The sequence below is a fragment of the Gasterosteus aculeatus genome, chromosome 13, assembly GCF_964276395.1.
Source record: "Gasterosteus aculeatus chromosome 13, fGasAcu3.hap1.1, whole genome shotgun sequence".
Lineage (NCBI taxonomy): Eukaryota > Metazoa > Chordata > Actinopteri > Perciformes > Gasterosteidae > Gasterosteus > Gasterosteus aculeatus.
In genome coordinates, this window is record NC_135701.1 from 18,269,483 (window position 1) to 18,289,945 (window position 20,463).

The 20,463-nt window shown below is 46.6% G+C and overlaps 1 protein-coding gene across 3 annotated transcripts; it reads left to right on the forward strand.

Annotated features, from left to right (window-relative positions):
• The first annotated feature begins 871 nt into the window (after positions 1 to 871).
• atp2a2a (ATPase sarcoplasmic/endoplasmic reticulum Ca2+ transporting 2a) lies at positions 872 to 20,408 on the forward strand. Of its 3 annotated transcripts, none has more exons than XR_005714052.2 (21): positions 872 to 1,506; positions 2,527 to 2,544; positions 2,633 to 2,715; positions 4,896 to 5,000; positions 5,369 to 5,507; positions 10,986 to 11,066; positions 11,320 to 11,405; positions 11,600 to 12,064; positions 13,584 to 13,672; positions 13,819 to 13,921; positions 14,393 to 14,524; positions 14,626 to 14,745; positions 14,833 to 15,051; positions 15,147 to 15,482; positions 15,655 to 15,875; positions 15,959 to 16,161; positions 16,245 to 16,330; positions 16,418 to 16,551; positions 16,650 to 16,767; positions 17,840 to 19,215; positions 19,696 to 20,408. XR_005714052.2 is itself a non-coding variant. In XM_040196761.2 (21 exons), the coding sequence occupies exons 1-21, from the start codon at positions 1,389 to 1,391 to the stop codon at positions 19,707 to 19,709; spliced, it is 2,991 nt and encodes a 996-aa protein (XP_040052695.1). In that variant the 5' UTR covers positions 872 to 1,388; the 3' UTR covers positions 19,710 to 20,408. The 3 variants fall into 3 exon arrangements, 2 of the variants coding, with proteins under 2 accessions (XP_040052695.1, XP_040052694.1); XM_040196761.2 differs by having other exon boundaries at positions 17,840 to 17,960; XM_040196760.2 differs by having other exon boundaries at positions 17,840 to 20,408.
• Positions 20,409 to 20,463: the final 55 nt, after the last annotated feature.

Consider the following 20,463-nt stretch of genomic DNA (forward strand, 5'->3'; position numbering starts at 1 on the left):
AGACAAATTAGCTTCCTTTTGTTGTTATGCGGATGTGGCTGATCATGAATATTGATTGTGCCTAATTGAAGAAGGCGCAGGTGTGTTTAAAAAATGTCCCATAGTTTTTGTCCTTGACTACTGTAAATCCTCGTCCTGATGGGATGGAGACATTAATGTGTTGCCAATCTTTCTGTTCTCTATTCTGAGCATGAACTCATTCCTGCTGAAGGCAAACACAGAGACCTAGTCAAGTGTAAATTAGGTAGTAATTCAATAAGACACGGGGCCTCTGTAATGGGGGGCCCGTAGTCTGGGGGAATTTGTAACGTAGTCTGTGAATCTTGGGTGTTGTACTTATTTGTGTGGGTACAGTTCTATTACCTATCATATTGAAACAAAAATAATATGAATTGTGTGCTAGTTTAGGTACAAGCAAGGGCAGCCTAATTCCGCTGTGGGGAAAACTTTCAGTACATGTTAATGGACAGAGCACATTATTAAAAAAATTAAATTAAAGCATATAATATGTCTATAACATAAAACTACATTATCTAGATTAGCTCAAATATTACGATACCGTTACAACCCAAGTAAAATGTGCTTTTCAAAAACCAACATGACAAAAGGGTTTTTGTTTCATTATTTAATTATTAACTATTGAATATGGACTAATAGACTAGTCTACTACCACACTATGCACTGCGTGTCTCCAAATAATATAAATAACTTATTCCATCCACGCAAATGGTCCCGGTCGCTTCCGGGTTCACGTCGCAGCGTAATCCGCAGGGTTTGAATGGGACACCGCGGGACTCGCGGATCAGTTTTCCAGGCGCCGCTCTACTACCGCGCGGTGTCACTGACCAGCTGACTCCGCTCGTCCAATCACATCGGTCCACATGCAGCGCAGGGAAGAGGGGGCAGCGGGGCGGCGCTCTGATAAAGGCGGACCGTCAGCACCGTGCGGAGCCTACAGAGAGCTGCGTGAGACCCGGGGACATCGGAGGAACCGCGCTGAACGCTGTCCGCAACGCACCGCCGCTGACACGCGCACACCAAGGGGGGGGGGGAGGTTTTCCGGAGATTAGACGACGCCTAGAGAAATCTTCACACGCCGGACAAGAAAGAGGAGTTTGTCTCACAACAAGCTTTTTGTGTTTTTTTTTGCCTTCTTCTTCCTCCTGTAAATTTGCGTGAAGAATTTCTCAACTGCGCAGAGAGCGAACGAGAGAAAGAGGCGCCGGGCGAACAACTAACGACAGCCGTCATCCCGAGAGGCTCCGCGCTGCTCCCCTCGTTTGAAGAGCCGGGAGGAAACGAAAAGGCAGCGCGTGTGATTCGTGTGTCTGCGCGCGCGCGCACGTGTGTGTGTGTCACATTGTGTGGGAAGGAGCCGTCTGTCCGCCATGGAGAACTCTCACACGAAGAGCGTGGAGGAAGTTTACAGTTATTTCTGCGTCAATGAGAGCACCGGACTTTCCCTGGAGGAGGTGAAGCGGCAGAGGGAGAAATGGGGCCTGAACGGTACGAACATTTACACTTTAGACCGGTTACACTTTAGTGAGGAAAAAAAATGTCCCGTCATTGTATCATGGCAGTGTGTGTGTGTGTGCGTGCGTGTGTGTGTGGGTTATGGGGTAAAAGTCGCCACCATCACCGGTGCTGCCCGGCCTCCTAAGGTGATTCGGCTGACGTCATCACCTGTGACCTCGAGGGTTTCCCGTCTCCCATGAATTCACACATTAATCATTTGCTCACAGGACACCGCAACGTTGTTAAAACGTTTCTTTCCGTGTGGGTTTCGTACCAGTACTGTAGGTCGCTTGCATTGTAGTAGGACTGTTGCCTGTGATAACATTGTTTAGCACAACCACACTGTGACATTGTGGACAATAGGTATTAAATATGGGACACATTGTTGAACACGGTGACCTTTTCTTTCTAATGACTGCAACGCACTTTCAGCCCGGAGATCCGGCCTTCTGAACAACGGCCACGCGATCACTGTAGTAACGTTATCCATCAAGTTATTCACAGCGGTTTTTATATTCATCTCACCTGGAAGGTCATGGAGGATATATTACCCTCTTATTAAATCACTTTGACCTTTACATTCATTGGAGTTAGATTTTTTTCTTTTTCTTTTGTGCAATAAAGATAAGAGTGGACGATGCCACTGATGGAAATGTAAACCTGCGCTATATATATATATATATATATATAATATATATATATATATATATATATATATGCGTGTTAATATCAATTAAACATCAAGTTTAACGGTCAAAAGGATCCACACACAAACTACATTATATCTAATCGATACAGAACCTGCCAACTTCTGGATTATGTATGATTAGTTCATCAAAATATTACGTGAAACTAAACATTTTCTATTTAGCACTCGTAGAATTCCCCATCACGAAACAGGGACTTCTTGTCTCCAGTATTTATGTGATTATAAAAAGTATTAATACACAACTTCTTTCCTTTGTTCCTTGTTCCTGCCCCTTGGTTTGACTCTCACTTCTCTGCACGCAGAGTTGCCAGCGGAGGACGGTAAGCACGGCGCTCTCCGATATCCTCGGCCGTCTTTTTGTGACGCCTCGTTTCTGTGATGGATTTTTAATTTCTCTCTCTCCTGCAGGAAAATCTCTGTGGGAGCTCGTCCTTGAACAATTTGAAGATTTGCTTGTTCGCATCCTTCTGCTGGCCGCCTGTATATCTTTCGTAAGTATTTCACTACATTTTCCTGCACAGCATGATTGACAAAGTCAACGCTTCCTAAAAAAATCCTTCCCTTCTCACTTCTGGTGTGTTTATGGGAACTTGTAGACGGTATTACTGTTAAGCCCTGGGTGTTGGTTGGCGGTAGGGGGGGGGCTGATTTAGGCAGAGCATACATAGTGCTGAAGTGTGAACGTCTTCAGTTTGTTTAACCCGGCTCGCGTATTAGAAAGCCGAAACAGCTGAGAAGGCCGGTGACTTTCCGAGGAATGGTGACAACAGCGGCCCCGGCATTGAGTTGCTATCACCGTGTGCCAAGTGAGACATCTGAGTCGTCAAGCATGACTGCTGTGTAATGACCCAGCCCCCCCCCCCCCTCACACACACACACACACACACACCCCGGTTTCACCCCAAGTGCTGGTCAGATAAATGTTTGATGGTGGCCGTTATGAAACTGCATCATCAGCAATGTGTCACAGTGCTTTTTCCGACGCTGAATCCAGCGTGCGTTCCCTCGCCGATGGTAAGAAGCACCTTTTAAATGTCGTTATGTGGAAGAAAAAGGTTTAATGTCAACCGGTTATTTAATGCAACGTGTCTTTAACCAAATTTGAGTTGGAAAGCACGAGGTTTTTGGATAAAATAAGTCACGTTTTAAAAAAAGGATTGGAAACTGGAAGTAGCCTAGCATTGTGGATTGCACAATGACGTTGTTCCCCTCCTTTGACCCGCCAGCGCAGTAGATTAGCAGTTGGCTGAAATGCGTGTGCGTTGTAGAGTCCAGCCGGGTGATACGGAGGTGTCCGCGGCTGCTGTCTGACAGGGGAACAGAGCACCACTCGAGACCTAATATGGGCCGTACCCCTCAGCTGCTCCCTCAACATCGATTCAATCCCTCCCCGACTTTGATGTATAAATATGCAGTCTGAAAGCTAATTAGAAGTTATTCGTCAACCGTAATCTCGACGAGTCAAAAAGTATGAAATAAATTGCCCCAATCTTCAGTTTATTTATTACCTCGATTGTAAACAGGAGTTTAGGATCTCAAAAGCTGGTTTCAGGTTTCCGTCGATCCAGCATGAGGTTCAATTAGCAAATGATGCCTGTTTACGGTGCAATAGTTTGCTTCTTTGTAGCTACCTTGTGATTGACGGGCTGCTACCACAGAAATGTCCTGTCTGTTGTTTCTTCTGAATTAATTATTTCTGAGAAACTCACGAGAACATCGCTGTTAAACACAATGGATTCGATGTGGAGCTTTTGTGTGATTCTTTGAGGTGAAACTTAATTTTACCGACTTCTGATTAAATCAGTCAACAAAATCAGTGTCTTTTGACTCAGGATTTCTTTGGTTGATGACCTAATTGATTATTTGAAAATGATCTGTAACATACTTATAAAATGTATTATACACATTTGCTTAGTGTGAGTGTAAATCTGGCAGGGTCATGACGATGTACAGTAGCGCTCGACGGAGCGCGGTGCTTCTGTATTAAACTGAGAGTTAGGAACACTCATTTGAGATGTGCCAATGAATGTCTTACTTTGGTTGCTTTATTACATAATGTTACATAGACTAATTCCATATGACACACAGGGACATCCAGCTGAATGAGACTCCTGGTCATAATGTTGGTTATTTTCTGGCAATAAAAGGTGCTTAGATGTGGGACGGCTGTCTGGTAATCAGAGTTGATAGTCGTCTTGATGGCTGACATGTTGGCATTCAACTAAAATCAAAAGCCTATGAAGAAGTTTGAATTAAAATACAAAGGTCTGAGCAGAATTAGCAGTTAAAAATAAGAAAATAGTTGGGAGTGTTTATATATATATATATATATATATATATTGCTTGTTATGAGGTGTTTGGGTGCAGTTCTATGATTTATTCTTTATTTTTTCTCAGTACATTAAGTTTTATATAAGCAGCGTGTGGGTTGGTCCCCAGCTATGAACAATCTCTCTTTGATGTCAAGCTTCTGGCTACTGACAAATAGCTAAAGCCTCAGATGGGGATGAATCACCGCCGCCAGCATCATTCTTTAGAGACAAAAAACCAACCTGTCCAGTTAATTTAATTCCAACATTTTCTTTGATGTCTCATCTATCAGAGATGTGATTCTTCCATATTTCTTGTGTTATATTAATGAATAACGACACGCTTCTCAATCTGTTTCCAGGTGCTGGCCTGGTTCGAGGAGGGCGAGGAAACTATCACCGCCTTTGTGGAGCCTTTTGTCATTTTACTCATCCTTATAGCCAACGCCATCGTCGGTGTGTGGCAGGTGAGTCGCTATATTTATACCACTCCATAGTAATTGAATATTCTAGTTTCATTGTCCAAATCGAATTCATTAAGTTCAGTTCAATGAAATTTACCCAACACTACAAAATGCTGACTTTGCAGTCTGAATGGACAGACTTTTTGGATTGGATGAGATTTAACGGATGAACCTCGTACACTAAACTTAAGATCAGCTCAGCGCTGCACTGAAAGGCTGCTAATGAACAACGTGGACAAACAAAGGCAGAAATGTTCCCATTTTCAAAATAGACATCCAACAGATGAAAGCCAGAGCCTCCTCAAAGGGAAACGCTCTGCAAGTCCAGCAGAGCCAGCAGCATGCATGTCTAATCGCTCTCACCTCGACAGGAACGCAATGCCGAGGACGCCATCGAGGCGCTGAAGGAGTACGAGCCCGAGATGGGGAAGGTCTACCGGCAGGACAGGAAAACCGTGCAGAGGATCAAAGCCCGAGACATTGTGCCTGGTGACATCGTGGAGGTTGCTGGTGGGTTGAGCTGCTCAGTTTTGAACGCACAAGGCTTTCGTTTTTGTTATCTTATCCGCTGGTACGTGTTGTTTAGACAGAAACATCAGTCATCCACCCTGGAAGCTGTTACACATTAACCTTGAAAGTCACAGAAAATTGGTAATTTGAAGCCTCTGCGCCTTCCATCAAAGTACACATTTTTTAATTTTCCCCGTGAAAGGTACTTTTTCCACAATTTGTTTAAAAAAAGAAAAAAGAAGGATCTGGTGGTTTTAAGATGGTGATGATGACGTCTGCCTCGGATGAAGCCTGCCGCGGACAGATTGAATCAGTCCACGTATGGTCATGCATCACATTTAGCACAAGCCTGAGTTGACCCTCCTCTCCCCTCCCTCCCTCCCTCCCTCCCTCCATCCTCATGTGCCACTGCAGAGGTGACTCACCCTGCAAGAGTGATGTATTTTGAGATGCTCTTATTAACACATTGTCTCAAAGGGCTCACCTATGCTATTGAGTGCGTGCATCGCGATATTGCGCACACATAGTAGCGCTGTCCTACGCATCCTCACGGCTCGCCCCTCCCTGCAGCATGTGAACAAGACGCACAGTGCTGCAGAGGGATGATCGGACGGATGTGTGGAGGAATGCTGATGTCCTTAAAACACTGGTCTTATCTTGATACTCTGTTTGACCCGAAGCTTTATGTGCATAGTGGGAGGTTTTATTTTTAGCCTTCATCGGCCTTTTAGATTTTGGAATGCTGTATTTATAGAGGCAGTGAGAGTCGGCGAGATGACAGGTGTCTGGTCCCACCCGCAGCGCTGCTCTGGGGAGCATTGCTACAGCGGGTGACGTGGGACCGCGTTCAGCAGGACTCCTGGGTAACCTTGACAAGGACAAATGGAGGAGGGGTGTTCTGGGGATTATGTATGTATAATGTTTCTCGTGTCATGCGGCTCCCTGCGTAGTGTGGTTTAGGTTGACGGCGCTAATCATGCCATTTAGTGCTGAAAGCTTAATTATTTGGCTACGGTTTAAAGACACATTTGGGAGTCATATGGTTCCCTTTTGCATACAAGACATCTTGTTTCAACACTCTATGAAGGCTGAATGAGGTTCAATGAAGGCTGGAGGTTTTGTTGTCAGCAGCGTGAGGCTTTCTTTAAACACCAGCAGCCCAGCAGGCAGCACAACCGGATGTTTTATCCAGCAGTCACAAGAAGCTCGTCGGCTTAACTTGCTTTCCAAATCCGCCAGATATCCTTGACAAAGGTTCCTGTCAGGCTGCCTTTTTCCCCCTTCTGAATAATATTTTGCTGGAGCTCCGAAGTGACCCCATGCAGAGGAGTAGTGCGATGACGCAGGCGGTGTCTGGAGGTCTTGTGGTCAGAGGACAGCGAGCCCTCTGAGGAAACCCTGACGCTGGCTGCAGCACATCTCTGCCTCTCCGTCAGGAAATAGCATAGTTTGTGTTTGTGTTTCTTATAAGCCATATTATTTTAATGCTCGGTTTCATCTTTGTAGCCTCCCGTGCGGGTCTTCCCTGTCCTATGTGACTGTTCCCGTCGGTTGATGAACGACTTGTTCCCGTCAAATCCGGCTCAACCGGATACTGAACCCCGACTGGATCCAGAAAGGCTCTCACTCGCAGATGGAAGGGATTTGGTCTGAATAGATTTCATTCTGAAATCAAAATGAAAATCGGCAAGCAACCGCTATTTATTATAATTTTGATTTGAGCCACCGTGCCCCTCCTCACAGACGTTGGCTGATGGCAACGTGTGGGTTTCCCTCGGTCTTTCACGTGGATTAAAGTCCTCTTCATCCTCCATATGCTGCCTGTTCAGTCTGGTGTCGAGGGGCTCGCAATTTAGAATGTTTGCATTTTTTCAGAGTAGCAGAACTCTGCAGGCTTGTTCTCTGCTGCGTGTGAAGTTGTGGAGTCTGGTAGGGACGGGGTCTCGCGTGGGCAGCATAGGGGGTCGGTGGGGGGGACGGGGGAGGAGAGAGAATCTTTCATCTGCTTCTATTGTGCTTGAGTGAGACGACCTTATAGGGAAGCATTCTGCAGATAACTGTCACACCCCCTGACCGCCCCCCCTGTGCTCGATCCACAGCGACCCTGCCCATCGGCACCCGCGCCCTCCACAAAGATTCCAGACACCACGGATAGTGATGTGACATTTAATGTGGTCTGGCAAGCATCCATTGTCACTGAGTGACATTTTTGGCAAATGTTCCAGACTTGTCAGCGCGACTGAAGGAAACGGTCTCATCTCGCCGACCAGGAAGGCTGGCTTTACAAACGGGGGAGAAAAAAAAACTTAATTCGTAGTGAAGTCCTGCAGAAGAGCACAGAGGTTTTTATTGAGCCTAACCGGGGAAATCGTCAAGCGTAGAACTTATTTGGAGAGAAGGATTCAAATAACGTTCTGCATAAACTACATTTGTTTATCTGAGGCATCTCCCTTTTGCACCAGTACGTCTCCTTCATTAAGGCTTTGCAGTCTTTTTAAACGTTTTCAGTGACCATAACTCGTACTGACTGCTGAACCCAAGCGTTGCTGTGTGGTTGAAGATGGCATAGTGAGCGCTCAGACTTTAACCCCGCGGAGGCTTTAATGAGGTGTGACGACCGACCGTGTTGACCTTAAGACATGAAGAGAATGTGTGCTTTTGACTTGCTGACAGAGAAAATTATCTGCACACATTAACATTTAAGTGTCGTGCGTGGCTGTGAGGACGATCTGTTTCGTCTGATGTTTCAGCTGCATTCAGGCTGCTTCTACATCTACTGCTCTCTTTGCGTAGCAGTCGATCTTCACATAGATCTAAATTCATTTTGTCCCGGTTACTGAACATGGATTTCTTACAGGCTTTACTAGTGACATGATTTGTTTTTGACAGGGAGGGAGCACTAAAAAAATGTTTTGTAACTATGACAACGTAAGCTGTTGCATCCTATGTAGGACCGATGCTGCTGCTGCTTAGGATTCAAATTAACTGGCAAACCGCTCTCTGTGAGAAGGTGCAGAGATGATGCTTATGTAACGGAGATCGTAGGTGTGGGTCAACTCCAAAGTCACCCGATGCGTTTTTCAATCTGACAGGGAAAACAATACTGGTTTGTCTCACTTACGAGGCTGCAGACTAAACATCACTTGTTCTGCTTTTGTTTGCTGATAAAATAGAAACAACTCCCATGTGATGTTTGCCAGCTGCAAACAGAGGACAAAAAAGGTGTCTTTTTTTTTTTTTTAATGAAAATTCCTCCCTCTGATTTTGCTGTGTCATGGTAACCGTCTCTCCGGTGCACCCGACGACGAAGGGTTAGAAAATAGAACTCATTGGGCGACTGGGTGAAACTTTGATACTGTTTTTTTCGATAACCTCTCCAGGCGGGTGACTCATTTGCATGATTCTGCACATGTAAATGTGCCATGCGAGCTAATCGATAAGAGCCGTGTTCATAAAGCCGCCGGGCCCTTCACCTGCTGACGGTTCTGAAATGGCCCACTCCACAAGACGGGAGGTCAGCCTTTTGTTCAGCTGCCATCAGCACATGTGTGCCTCCGGGCCCCCCCCCCCCCGACACACAACACACGGCGCAGGCAGGTGCCCTTCAAAGCTGAGCACTTTGGTCCAGTCACTGTTTGAAGGGTCCTAAAAGCACCCGAGGAGTCACACCGGGGGCCACAAAGTTGCGTCCTCCATAACACGGCGGCAAACACAAAGTTGAAAAGGCGGCCATGCTTGAGGAAATCGCTGGACTGCGGCCAAGTAGGATGTTGACACAAAATGATATATACAACCTTCTACAGAGCAGGTCTGCGGTTTAACACGGTCTCCCAGACAATTCCAGATTGTTCGCAGGAGAACCTGCCAGCGGTTTCTGTCAACGATCCAAGGACAACGCATTGTCACTACGCTACACAGGGTTCCATTACCAAACTGATTTGTAGCCCTTTTGCTACCTTCTAAAAACATGATGAAACAAAAATGCAGGGATGCAGTTTTTTTTCTTAATGTTTTAAAAATCCACATCAAGGAAATGCTGCACTTCAATTTGAGCCTCATTGTTGTAAACGTTCTTCTGGGGTCTGGGTTGTTTCACTGGAGGTGGTTCTCTGACCGAGCCGGGTCATCTTGGCCTCCATCCCGGCTCTCCTCCCTCTCGGCGGCGTTCGGTCCGGCGTGTCTGGCTGGCTGGTCGGCAGTGAGGCTCAGCGTTCTCTTCAAAGGAGTCTGTATATTTTCAAAAACAACGAGTTCAGCTATGAAATGGGCTGCTCGATTCGACACGCATCAAAGTTGTGGCTCTGTACCGTCGGAAAGTTAACTGCACTCTTAGTTTGGATGTTGAACTCTCCTCCAGCCAGCGGCCCAACATCTATGAAGCCGGCTTGCGTGACCTTCTCCATTGTTCTAGGGTGAGATTGACCGGCGATGCACGCTGACGGATCGGTTCCCGGCTCCGCTGATCGTCGTAGAAATGTTTTTTCCATGTACCGTATTCATTGTGTTCCCTTTTAGTATTTTTCCTATCGCTCGCCTAAAGGTCATAAGAGGTTTTAGATTACGATACGTTGGTTCTCCCTCACATGGTAATCTGGATTTTGCATTTCTTTACCGTGAAATGTTTTGGGTTTTCACTCTTTTTATTTTTATTTTGCCGTTCTCTTGCTGCCAACATCATTGTATTTGAATGCATTTTGTCTAGTTTCTATTGCACATTTAAGAGTACCGTGCGAGAGCTACCACAACACGCTCAACCAACATCCTCCATCTCTCTATCGACGGCCCAATTTGGTTTGGGTGATTGGTCACATGTGGACACTCACTCATTAAGGCCGGTTCTGAACGTGGCCCTGGATATTTGGCAGGCTGCTGTGGTTTCCTGGTTTCTAACTATATAAAATCGGGGTCTTTTGTAACAATCTGACATAATTTGCATTTTAACTAAGTAGGCCTATATGCAGACTACGCCCACAGAACTGTGCCACAGCCTGAGCCATTTCCCCAGTTTATATTGTCTTCATGTACCATTAGGAAGCTGAACTGGGTCAGCGCAATTCCAATGTACCCAAATTGGCCATTTCCTCCGAGACAAGCCTTTTACGGCTCTCAGGTCCTTCATCTCCTCGTCTGTCTTTGGCTCTTCTTCTTTTTCCCTCCAGCAATGGATGCTTTGTGGTACAGGAGCCTCCCCGTAATGAGCATCCGTTTAGTGTACGCTAATGCTGAGTTACTGGCTGCAGAAAATAGACAACAACCTTCTATTAAATCTTCATACAGCGTGCGCACACACAGAGCATTGGACCAGGAGGTGTTTAGTTGCATGATATTTATGTGGTGTAAAAGACCATTGAGCCGTCACACATGATGCCATTACAATTTAACATGAGCCTTCACTTCCAGGCTATATATTTTTTTATTTCTTTGCTTTCTCATTTCCACAAGTGCATTTTCTCTGATTGCCGATTTGTTTGTCTGCAGTTGGAGACAAGGTGCCTGCTGACATCCGTATCTGTTCCATCAAGTCAACAACCCTGAGGGTGGACCAGTCCATCCTGACCGGTAAGACGTATTTGCTGATATCACAGCCGTCCAATTGTTTTCCATAAGCCACTTTTATGCTTTACATTCTGTCTCTCCTGAAAACATGGGTATTGTTATATTGAATTCTGTTGCGTATATTGATTTTATTGTATAGAACTGTTCTATCCGTAACATTTCATGTTTGAAACATTCAATAGCGTGTCTTATTATTGCCTGTGCTTTGTTTCTACTGTCGTCTGCAGAGACTAATGCTCTGTTTTTTTTTCTGCAGGGGAATCCGTCTCCGTCATCAAACATACCGACCCTGTGCCGGACCCCCGCGCTGTCAATCAGGACAAGAAGAACATGCTCTTCTCCGTAAGCTCAACTCTTCACCGGCCATCACACATCCTGTTGTGCTTCAACAATGTGTTTTTTGTTTTAGCTTCTGTTAACTTCCTGTTAAAGAAAAACAAACATTCTCGTGCTGTTGCGTTCCACTGTCCGAGATGTTATCCGAAGCACTTGAGCCGACTGTGTGAGTGTGTTTGTGTTACTTGTTGTCGCCTCAGGGCACTAACATCGCTGCTGGGAAGGCCGTGGGAGTGGTCGTGGCCTCCGGCATTAACACGGAAATCGGAAAGATCCGCGACGAGATGGCGGCCACCGAGCAGGAGAAGACCCCCCTGCAGCAGAAGCTGGACGAGTTTGGCGAGCAGCTCTCTAAGGTCATCTCCCTCATCTGCATCGCCGTGTGGATCATCAACATCGGCCACTTCAACGACCCCGTCCACGGAGGTTCCTGGATCCGCGGGGCCGTCTACTACTTCAAGATTGCCGTGGCGCTGGCCGTGGCCGCCATCCCCGAGGGCCTCCCCGCCGTCATCACCACCTGCCTGGCCCTGGGCACCCGCCGCATGGCCAAGAAGAACGCCATCGTCCGCAGCCTGCCATCCGTGGAGACCCTGGGCTGCACCTCGGTCATCTGCTCGGACAAGACGGGAACCCTGACCACCAACCAGATGTCCGTCTGCAGGGTGAGGCGCGCGCACGCACACACACACAAAACGTAGTGTGTTTAGTTCAGTGCTTTGTCTTCGTTGATGGTTGCCTGATGTGTGATTAAGGCGTCAGCAGTTAGAGCAGCTGTGACTCCCTCTACCACGCTTTCGTCAGCTAAGGTGAAGCTCCGTCCAAACAGAGAGTGAAGTGTTCCTTTTGAACAGGCTATGATGCAGGAAGGCAACATACCGGCTGCCGCTCCTCTAATCTACAGCGAGCCGTTGGATGACTTGCAGTGCTGCGGTTGCGTAACTGACCTTGCGTCACCAAGCTGTACAGGCCTCTAGTTCATCTCTCTCTCGCTCTCTCTGTATGAGTGATACCCCAGCACTACTTGGCCCACATTGAGACACGTTATTATTTATTCATCGAATCCTCCTTTGGTGCCTGTCCAGTTATTGCTCTGGACTTTGGCACAGCCTGAATTAGACTAGACATTCATTTACAGTTTTAGCAAAGCGTTGTTTAGGCCTCTGTGTTGTTTGGGCTCCATGTTGTTCCAGCCATGATTAGGTAGACTTGTGAATATGAGATGTACTGTAGTTGTCAGTGATGTACTGGGCTCATGGAATGGGAAACCTGGAAAAGTAATTTTATTTGAAAATGGCAATTTTCAAGCCCAGAGTGGTTTAAGAAAATGAATAAACCAAAAGTCAAATACATCAGCCATGACAATATGACTCATCCGATCATGCAAATGATGTGGCAGAAATGTGTGTGTGAACGATTCACAAAGAGGAATATATTAAAGCACTAGCGAGAGAAAACATTTGCTCCCTTTTGGCAGAATGAGATTAAGGAGGACCGTTAAAAACCTCTAAATGACTTTAATTTAGTGTTAAATATCCATCGTTCCTGTGTAAATTGCCCAAAGTTAATGCACTACAAACTATTGAACAATCTCAGTGTCACAAAGCACTACTTTGACCATCTTGCTCATATATCTGCTGTGCAGAGGATTGCAGGTCGGATTAGCCAGAAAAGCACGATGGCTTGTTTACCACAACGTTCCGAGGCGCAGTAGACTGTTGGTTGATCCATTAAACATACCAGACTACCGTGGAACACTTGACTCGTTACCCGTTCGTTTTGCGGCTGCTTTGAGGAGAGCCTGACTGATGTCAGCGGTTATGTTAAGGTAGAATCTATCTCAGACTAGCTGGGCATGTGCGTGGAGGCGTCCTGCAAAAGGACGCCGGCCACTGCGGCTTCTTCCTTCTGAGCACGGCATGCCGCTTTACATGTCGTGCTTTACATGTCGCTCCCTGGAAGGAAACTAGACCCTGTTTTCTCGGGGCTGCGGGACACCAGTCCTCGACAGAGACGCAGTCTTTCACACTCCGATCTGCCTCGGACGTCTGTGGTTTCTGCTGCCACCTGCTGCATCAGTAGAGAAGCTGCCAGCCAACTCAAACACCAGTTCTATTAACCGCAGTCTGTGGGGGCAGAAGAACTCATATTTGCTTTTGTCCCGCCTGCTCTCTTGTTCTCCAGATGTTCATCGTCAACAAAGCCGAAGGGGACAGCTGTGCTCTGTCAGAGTTCACCATCACGGGTTCTACCTACGCACCTGAGGGAGAAGTGTGAGTACTTTACAGTGACCCCATAACACAAACCTGTAGGAGAAAGCTGAAATAATGGTTTGATATTGTTTGAATTTAGTTGTAGGTTATAGGGAGTTGTCATTTGAACTGTAATTCCCAGGTTAATGCTTTTTATTTACCCTCAGGTACCAGGATGGTAAACCAGTGAAGTCCTCCCAGTATGATGGCCTGGTTGAACTGGCTACTATCTGTGCCCTTTGTAACGACTCCTCTCTGGACTTCAACGAGGTCTGAACCCTTCCTGCGTCAGATATGTGTGGAGTGTAATCATCTCTAGAATGAAGTTTGTATTTTGTAAGCAGTAAATATTCAATGGATGTCTGCACGTAATTCTTAGCTTAGCTCAACAGAGCCGACCAATACATTTAGAATTTGGCATTTATAAAAGGAAGTCAAGAGCCCCCAACCCGCATGCTCCTTCTCAACGAATGTGTGGTCATAAAAGAAAAACCTTAAACCCTGGGCGATGGCGCTTGCATAAATGACCTCCGTACCAAACAAATTTAGACGTAGACAGAATAACTTAATAACACTATGAATATGTACAGGTGTTAATCTTTTACCCATCTGACCTTTCTGTGGTATCATTTGTATGATTAACAGATGTAGAGACTAAAATTAGCTCTAATCACAAACCTAAAAATAACCACCGGTGTTCCGCGGAGCAGCTAATCACTCACATGTTCCGTGGCGCTTTAGGCTAAGGGTGTGTACGAGAAGGTCGGCGAAGCCACAGAGACGGCGCTCACCTGCTTGGTGGAGAAGATGAACGTTTTCGACACCGAAGTCCACAACCTGTCCAAGGTCGACCGAGCCAACGCCTGCAACTGTGTGAGTGACGTCGGCGGCCCCAACCTGCACGCGCTGCAGATCTCCACCGCTCCCCCTTTTCTTTTTCTCACTTATCTGTACTTTTTTTTCCCCCTGAGTAGGTGATCAAGCAGCTGATGAAGAAGGACGTCACGCTGGAGTTCTCCAGGGACAGGAAGTCAATGTCCGTCTACTGCACCGCCAACAAGTCTCGCTCTTCCGTCGGCAAGATGTTTGTTAAGGTATGCTGAGAGGAGGAGGAGCTTACGACTGTCTTCGCTCGACGTCTTCCATGTTTTCACCGCTTCACTCCTCTGCTCCACCAACAGGGGGCCCCGGAGGGAGTCATCGACCGCTGCACGCACGTCCGAATCGGAAACAGCAAAGTTCCCCTCACCAAAAGAACCAAGGATAAGATCCTGTCTGTGATCCGTGAGTACGGGACCGGTCGGGACACCCTCAGGTGCCTGGCTCTGGCCACGCGGGACACCCCGCCAAAGATGGAGGACATGATTCTGACGGACGCCACCAAATTTGTGTCGTACGAGGTGAGCTGCTTTCCTCTTAACTCCTAAACTTTTTAATGGAGCCGGTGTCTTCTGGTAGACCTTTTCATTGCGGCCTCTTGTCCCTCCGCGTCCAGACCGACCTGACCTTCGTCGGCTGCGTCGGCATGCTGGACCCCCCCAGGCAGGAGGTGGCCGCCTCCATCAAGCTGTGCCGCCAGGCCGGCATCCGCGTCATCATGATCACAGGGGATAACAAGGGCACGGCCGTGGCCATCTGCCGCCGCATCGGCATCCTGAGCGAGGATGACGACGTCGACAAAATGGCTTTCACCGGCCGAGAGTTCGACGAGCTGTCGCTCGGCGCTCAGCGCGAGGCCGTAACCCACGGCCGCTGCTTCGCCCGGGTCGAACCCTCCCACAAGTCCAAGATTATTGAGTTCCTGCAAGGGTTCGACGAGATCACCGCTATGGTATGACTTTTCTTTTGGGTCTAAAAGTATTTTTGTGACGTTTGTCTGAATTCTGCCTCTGGAAACGATGGCGTTGTGGTAATCCCGTCTCCGTTGGCCCTTGTTGGAAAAGTCGCTTGATCTGCTCGTGTTACAAATTGCTCCGTAACAGACTTAAATATTTCTCCCTCAGACGGGCGACGGCGTGAACGACGCCCCGGCCTTGAAGAAGGCGGAGATCGGCATCGCCATGGGCTCCGGCACGGCCGTGGCCAAGTCGGCCTCCGAGATGGTCCTCGCCGACGACAACTTTTCCTCCATTGTGGCCGCCGTCGAGGAAGGAAGAGCGATCTACAACAACATGAAGCAGTTCATCAGATACCTCATCTCCTCCAACGTCGGGGAGGTCGTCTGGTGAGCCCTCGGAAGCCGATGCTCTATACTTTTATTTATTTTAACAATATCGGAGCTTGCTAACTGGAGTTTTCTCCCGACAGCATCTTCCTCACCGCGGCGCTGGGCTTTCCCGAGGCTCTGATCCCGGTCCAGCTGCTCTGGGTCAACCTGGTGACCGATGGCCTCCCCGCCACCGCCCTGGGCTTCAACCCCCCGGACCTGGACATCATGGAGAAGCCTCCTCGTAATGCCAAGGAGCCGCTCATCTCCGGCTGGCTCTTCTTCAGATACCTGGCCATCGGCTGTGAGTGTACAACGGAAGGAGGCTGTTACACCGTTTCCTCTCGTGCGGTTTGTTGATTTGTGTCCGATGTCGTGTGCTCTCAGGCTATGTGGGCGCGGCCACGGTGGGAGCCGCCGCCTGGTGGTTTACGGTCTCTGAAGATGGACCTCAGGTCTCTCTGTACCAGCTGGTGAGTCTGCCCGTCTCAGGTGCTCCTCAGTCAGCTTCCCCTTCCGCTCGTATCCCCCTCACTCCCCATGCCCCCTCCTCCCCGCAGAGCCACTTCCTCCAGTGCGCCCCAGACAACCCAGACTTCGACGGCCTCGACTGCCACGTGTTTGAGTCGCCCTACCCGATGACCATGGCGCTGTCCGTGCTCGTCACCATTGAGATGTGCAATGCTCTCAACAGGTAAAGACGTTTCTAACATCCGTTGACCACAGAGGAAGGAAGAAGGCACAAACCGTATGAATGAATGACCACTTCTTCTCTTCTTCTCTTCTGTCCAGTCTGTCGGAGAACCAGTCTCTCCTGCGGATGCCTCCCTGGGAAAACATTTGGCTCCTGGGGGCCATCTGCCTCTCCATGTCCCTCCACTTCCTCATCCTGTATGTGGAGCCGCTGCCTGTGAGTTTCACAAAGCCATTTAATTCAACGATGACGCTTATTTAAAAAGAGAACTCCGTAATGAGCTGGATTCTTGATATCCAGTCCGCTCCTGTAGGACACAGTTTCAGTTATGTGGCTTTAAGCCTTCATTAGTGACCTGCAATGGAAGCTCATTAGATGGGTCACAGTGGGGAAACATCCTCCAATCTTCCTGGAACAAATCAGACCGTCTTTGTCCGTTATTTAGGAAGCGGCCATCGTTGCTTTGTCCAAAGGTAACAAAATCCAACCTCTAAAGCTCATTTATTATTTGTCGTCTTTACGGTAGTGGCTTAAAGCACAGACCAATTGCATTGGAGTTGAACCATCCCACGCGATATCACTCGACCAATCGGGTCGTTGCATTCAAGGCAGGATGATGATATTGTCTGAATGCTGCAGACAGACGAGAGAGGTAGCGGCAAATTCTAAATAAAAGACGATATGAATAAAAAAGATAGCGAAATTTAAGTAAAAAGACGAGTGAGACGAAGAAAGCGAGAGAAAGGGAAGGTGAGACAAATGAGGAACAAATGGCGCTTTCCAAAAAGAGAAAGGTGGACAGCGAAAGTAAAGCATTTAATCCATAATTGGCACTTGTTTCTGTTCATACTGTAGCACTAAAGCAGCGTCTCGTATGGTCAGAACCCGCTGAAACGCCGCAATGAGGCGCAATGAGCTCCATGTGAGGAGGAGAATGGCCTTGAGGAAAAAAGTGCAGGAGTGGATATATATATATATATTCTGTTAAACTCTTCAATTGTTAAAATGTGTTTTTAGATTTATTTATATTTTGCTGAGACTGTCGAGTCCAAATGTGAAGCAGAAAAGGGGAAATTCAAGCTGCCGCACTAAGTAGTTAAACATTACATTAGTACATTATGATCTTCTGGACCTTTGCTTCTAGAAAGGTTCTCTAACTGGACCTCTTTACATTTTAGTTGAATCCTCCTGCCTTAGAAGGAGCCAGACTAGTGGTTTCCAGTCTTCATGCTACGCTAACAGTCACAAGGCCAAAATCTATAACCTGAATGTTGTCGCCCCCCCCCAGGTCATCTTCCAGATCACCCCTCTGGACCTCACCCAGTGGATGATGGTGCTGAAGATGTCGCTGCCCGTCATCCTGCTGGACGAGCTGCTCAAGTTCATCGCCAGGAACTACCTGGACTTTGGTAACCAGCTGGAGAAGCCGGCCGGCCGAGGCCGCTCCCTGTCTGCATGCGCCGAGGGCATCTCCTGGCCCTTCGTGGCCCTCTCCCTGCCCCTGGTGCTGTGGATCTACAGCACCGACACTAACGTGTCCGCCATGCTGTGGCCCTGACTGACTCCACCGCCCCACCCTCCCCGCGCACCAGTGTGAAGTGGACATTAACACACGCATCTAACACAGTTACTTTAACACGGAGCAACTTACAGTAAACAGGGGGAGGGGAGGGGAGGGGATTTGACCAATGTTGTCTCCATGTGTTTTATTTTACCATCACGCTTTCTCACTCTTTTGTTCTTCTTTTGAACAGTTAGGGATGCCCTGTGTTTAAGATGTACAGAGAATTTACACTATTTTATAATAATTAATATTTTGTAATTTTTGGGAGGGGCTTTGGGGACGAGAATACTGGGTGTGAACGGACGTAATTCCAAGGATCGTATATAATACAATACTAATTTTGGGGCAAGGACTTGATGTATTTGCCCTGGCATGAATCTAGTCACCTGTGAGCTCCATGCGTGGTCATTCATTATGTTTGCATTAGGCAGAGCACAGCTACCTCAATGCTGTTGTTATCATTACTACCCATTTGTCTTAACATCCATTCCGTTGATTATCAGTAAGTGTTGAGGTAAGCATTGATTTATTTCGCCGTAAAGCCGACAACCTCACCGTCGCGCGTTCATGTGTTTGTGGTTTGTTTTTTTAGCGAGCATATTTTTGGTTTCTCTGAGTGATTTAGAGTAATTTTTTGATAAAGTGTTGAATTTGTTTACTTGAAGAAAACACATTATTTTCTTTTATTCTGTAAGTTTTTGAGATTCCCTCAACTTTCATTCTTTCAACTTTCCATTTTGCATCTTAATTACGGTTATCTTTGTTTGTATAATGTGCACATACTGTACTTGAACTCGTAAAAAGGCACCAAGGAGCTGTTAGTCTTATCAACTGAGCACAATATGGACGACCGGTCATTGGAAGAGTCTTTATATCTGTAAATACACCACAAAGTAGAATCTCTGTATAGATTTTGTTGTGTTTAAAAAAAAAATGCTCCATACATTTACACTAGTTTACTTAAACGTGGTCTCAGCCTTTCTGCATGCCTGCTCCAATAACACCAGGCCCCAGTGTGCTTAGAGTTCACTTTCTATTTTGGTTTTGCTTTACGGCTAACTGTTGTTTCTCCCAATGCCTTCGGCCCGTTTGCCCGCCGAGTGAGTACTCGACGACCTGCGTGCCGACCAGCGCTCATCCTTCACGCGGCTCACCACGCAGCTTCGCCGTCAGTCGCCATTTCTGATAGGACCAGCAGTTTTTCGTTTTATTCTTTTTAATGGTACAAAAGGAACATTTAAGGAGTTTTTTTAGTTTGTTTGAAGATGCCTTCTATGTCACCAAGTGCCAGGTACACACTGATTAGAACTAGGAGACTTTTACTGGCAAACCCGCTGACATTCAAGTGCCCCAACAGCATTACAGGACATAGTGTTTTGTTTTATTTATACATGTGTTTTTCTTTTTTATTGCATTTCCCAATATCATCTAATCTCTTGCTTGCCCATAGCATGGCCGTAATATTTTTGCCCTTTTTATTAAAATAAGCATTGCTGGATTTAAATGATTTGCTGCTCAGATGTTTTTTTTAAAACCTTTTTCTTTGTGTCCACTGATTTGATTCTTCTTTTTCTTTCCAGCAAAGGCCGGCTAAGCCCACCTCTACTCTAAATTCCTTGCCGAAACGTTGCTTTTGTTTTGTGTTGTGCATGTGTGTTCCAGGCAGCACATCTATCGGGCGCTGTACGTCAGTTGGATAATATTAAGATGGAGGCTCATATGGTTCATACATTACTTTTTTTTTTTAGAATGGCCATAAATAGTCTGCTAAAAATGGTCCAATCCCCCATCATCAGGCCTCCCATCCTCCTGCAGGAAGAGCCTCAGCTTGTGATACAATTCTCATGCCATCTTTTTAGACCAAGATCTTAGTACTGTGTACAGTAAATTGTACAATATTCATGGTGCATGTTCACAGAATTCGCTATCTGTTTTGCCAGACTTGTGTAGTAGACAATGTATATTAATGGTAAATGGAATAGACATTCGTCAGATAGTACAAATGTTTCAAGCTCAAAACAGTTCATCTTTCCTAAGGAAATACTTTAATGAAATATTTAAAAACTAAACCACCTATCTTCCTTTTTGCTTTGTACTGTGATGTGCATCGTGTTTGGAGCAGATTTTGCCATGTCTGGGAAGATGGATGTGCAGTGATGCACATGTTACCATGACAACGGCAGGCAGTTACTCCACTGGCATTTTTTTATTTTGCCAAACTGCTGTACTTTATTTTGAGATGATTGTACTCATGAACTTTGGTTTTAGGTAAATAAAACGTATCATACATGAAGAGTTTACGCTCTGTTTGTCCTGATGTCATTAGGATTAATTACCATTTTAATAGC

Excerpts from the sequence above, each read along its gene's own strand:
- atp2a2a (XM_040196760.2), top strand. The coding sequence starts at position 1,389 with ATGGAGAACTCTCACACGAAGAGCGTGGAGGAAGTTTACAGTTATTTC. Across the intron at positions 5,001-5,368 it reads CCATCGTCGGTGTGTGGCAG|GAACGCAATGCCGAGGACGC; the intron begins GTGAGTCGCTAT and ends TCACCTCGACAG. Across the intron at positions 16,552-16,649 it reads ATGTGCAATGCTCTCAACAG|TCTGTCGGAGAACCAGTCTC; the intron begins GTAAAGACGTTT and ends TCTTCTGTCCAG.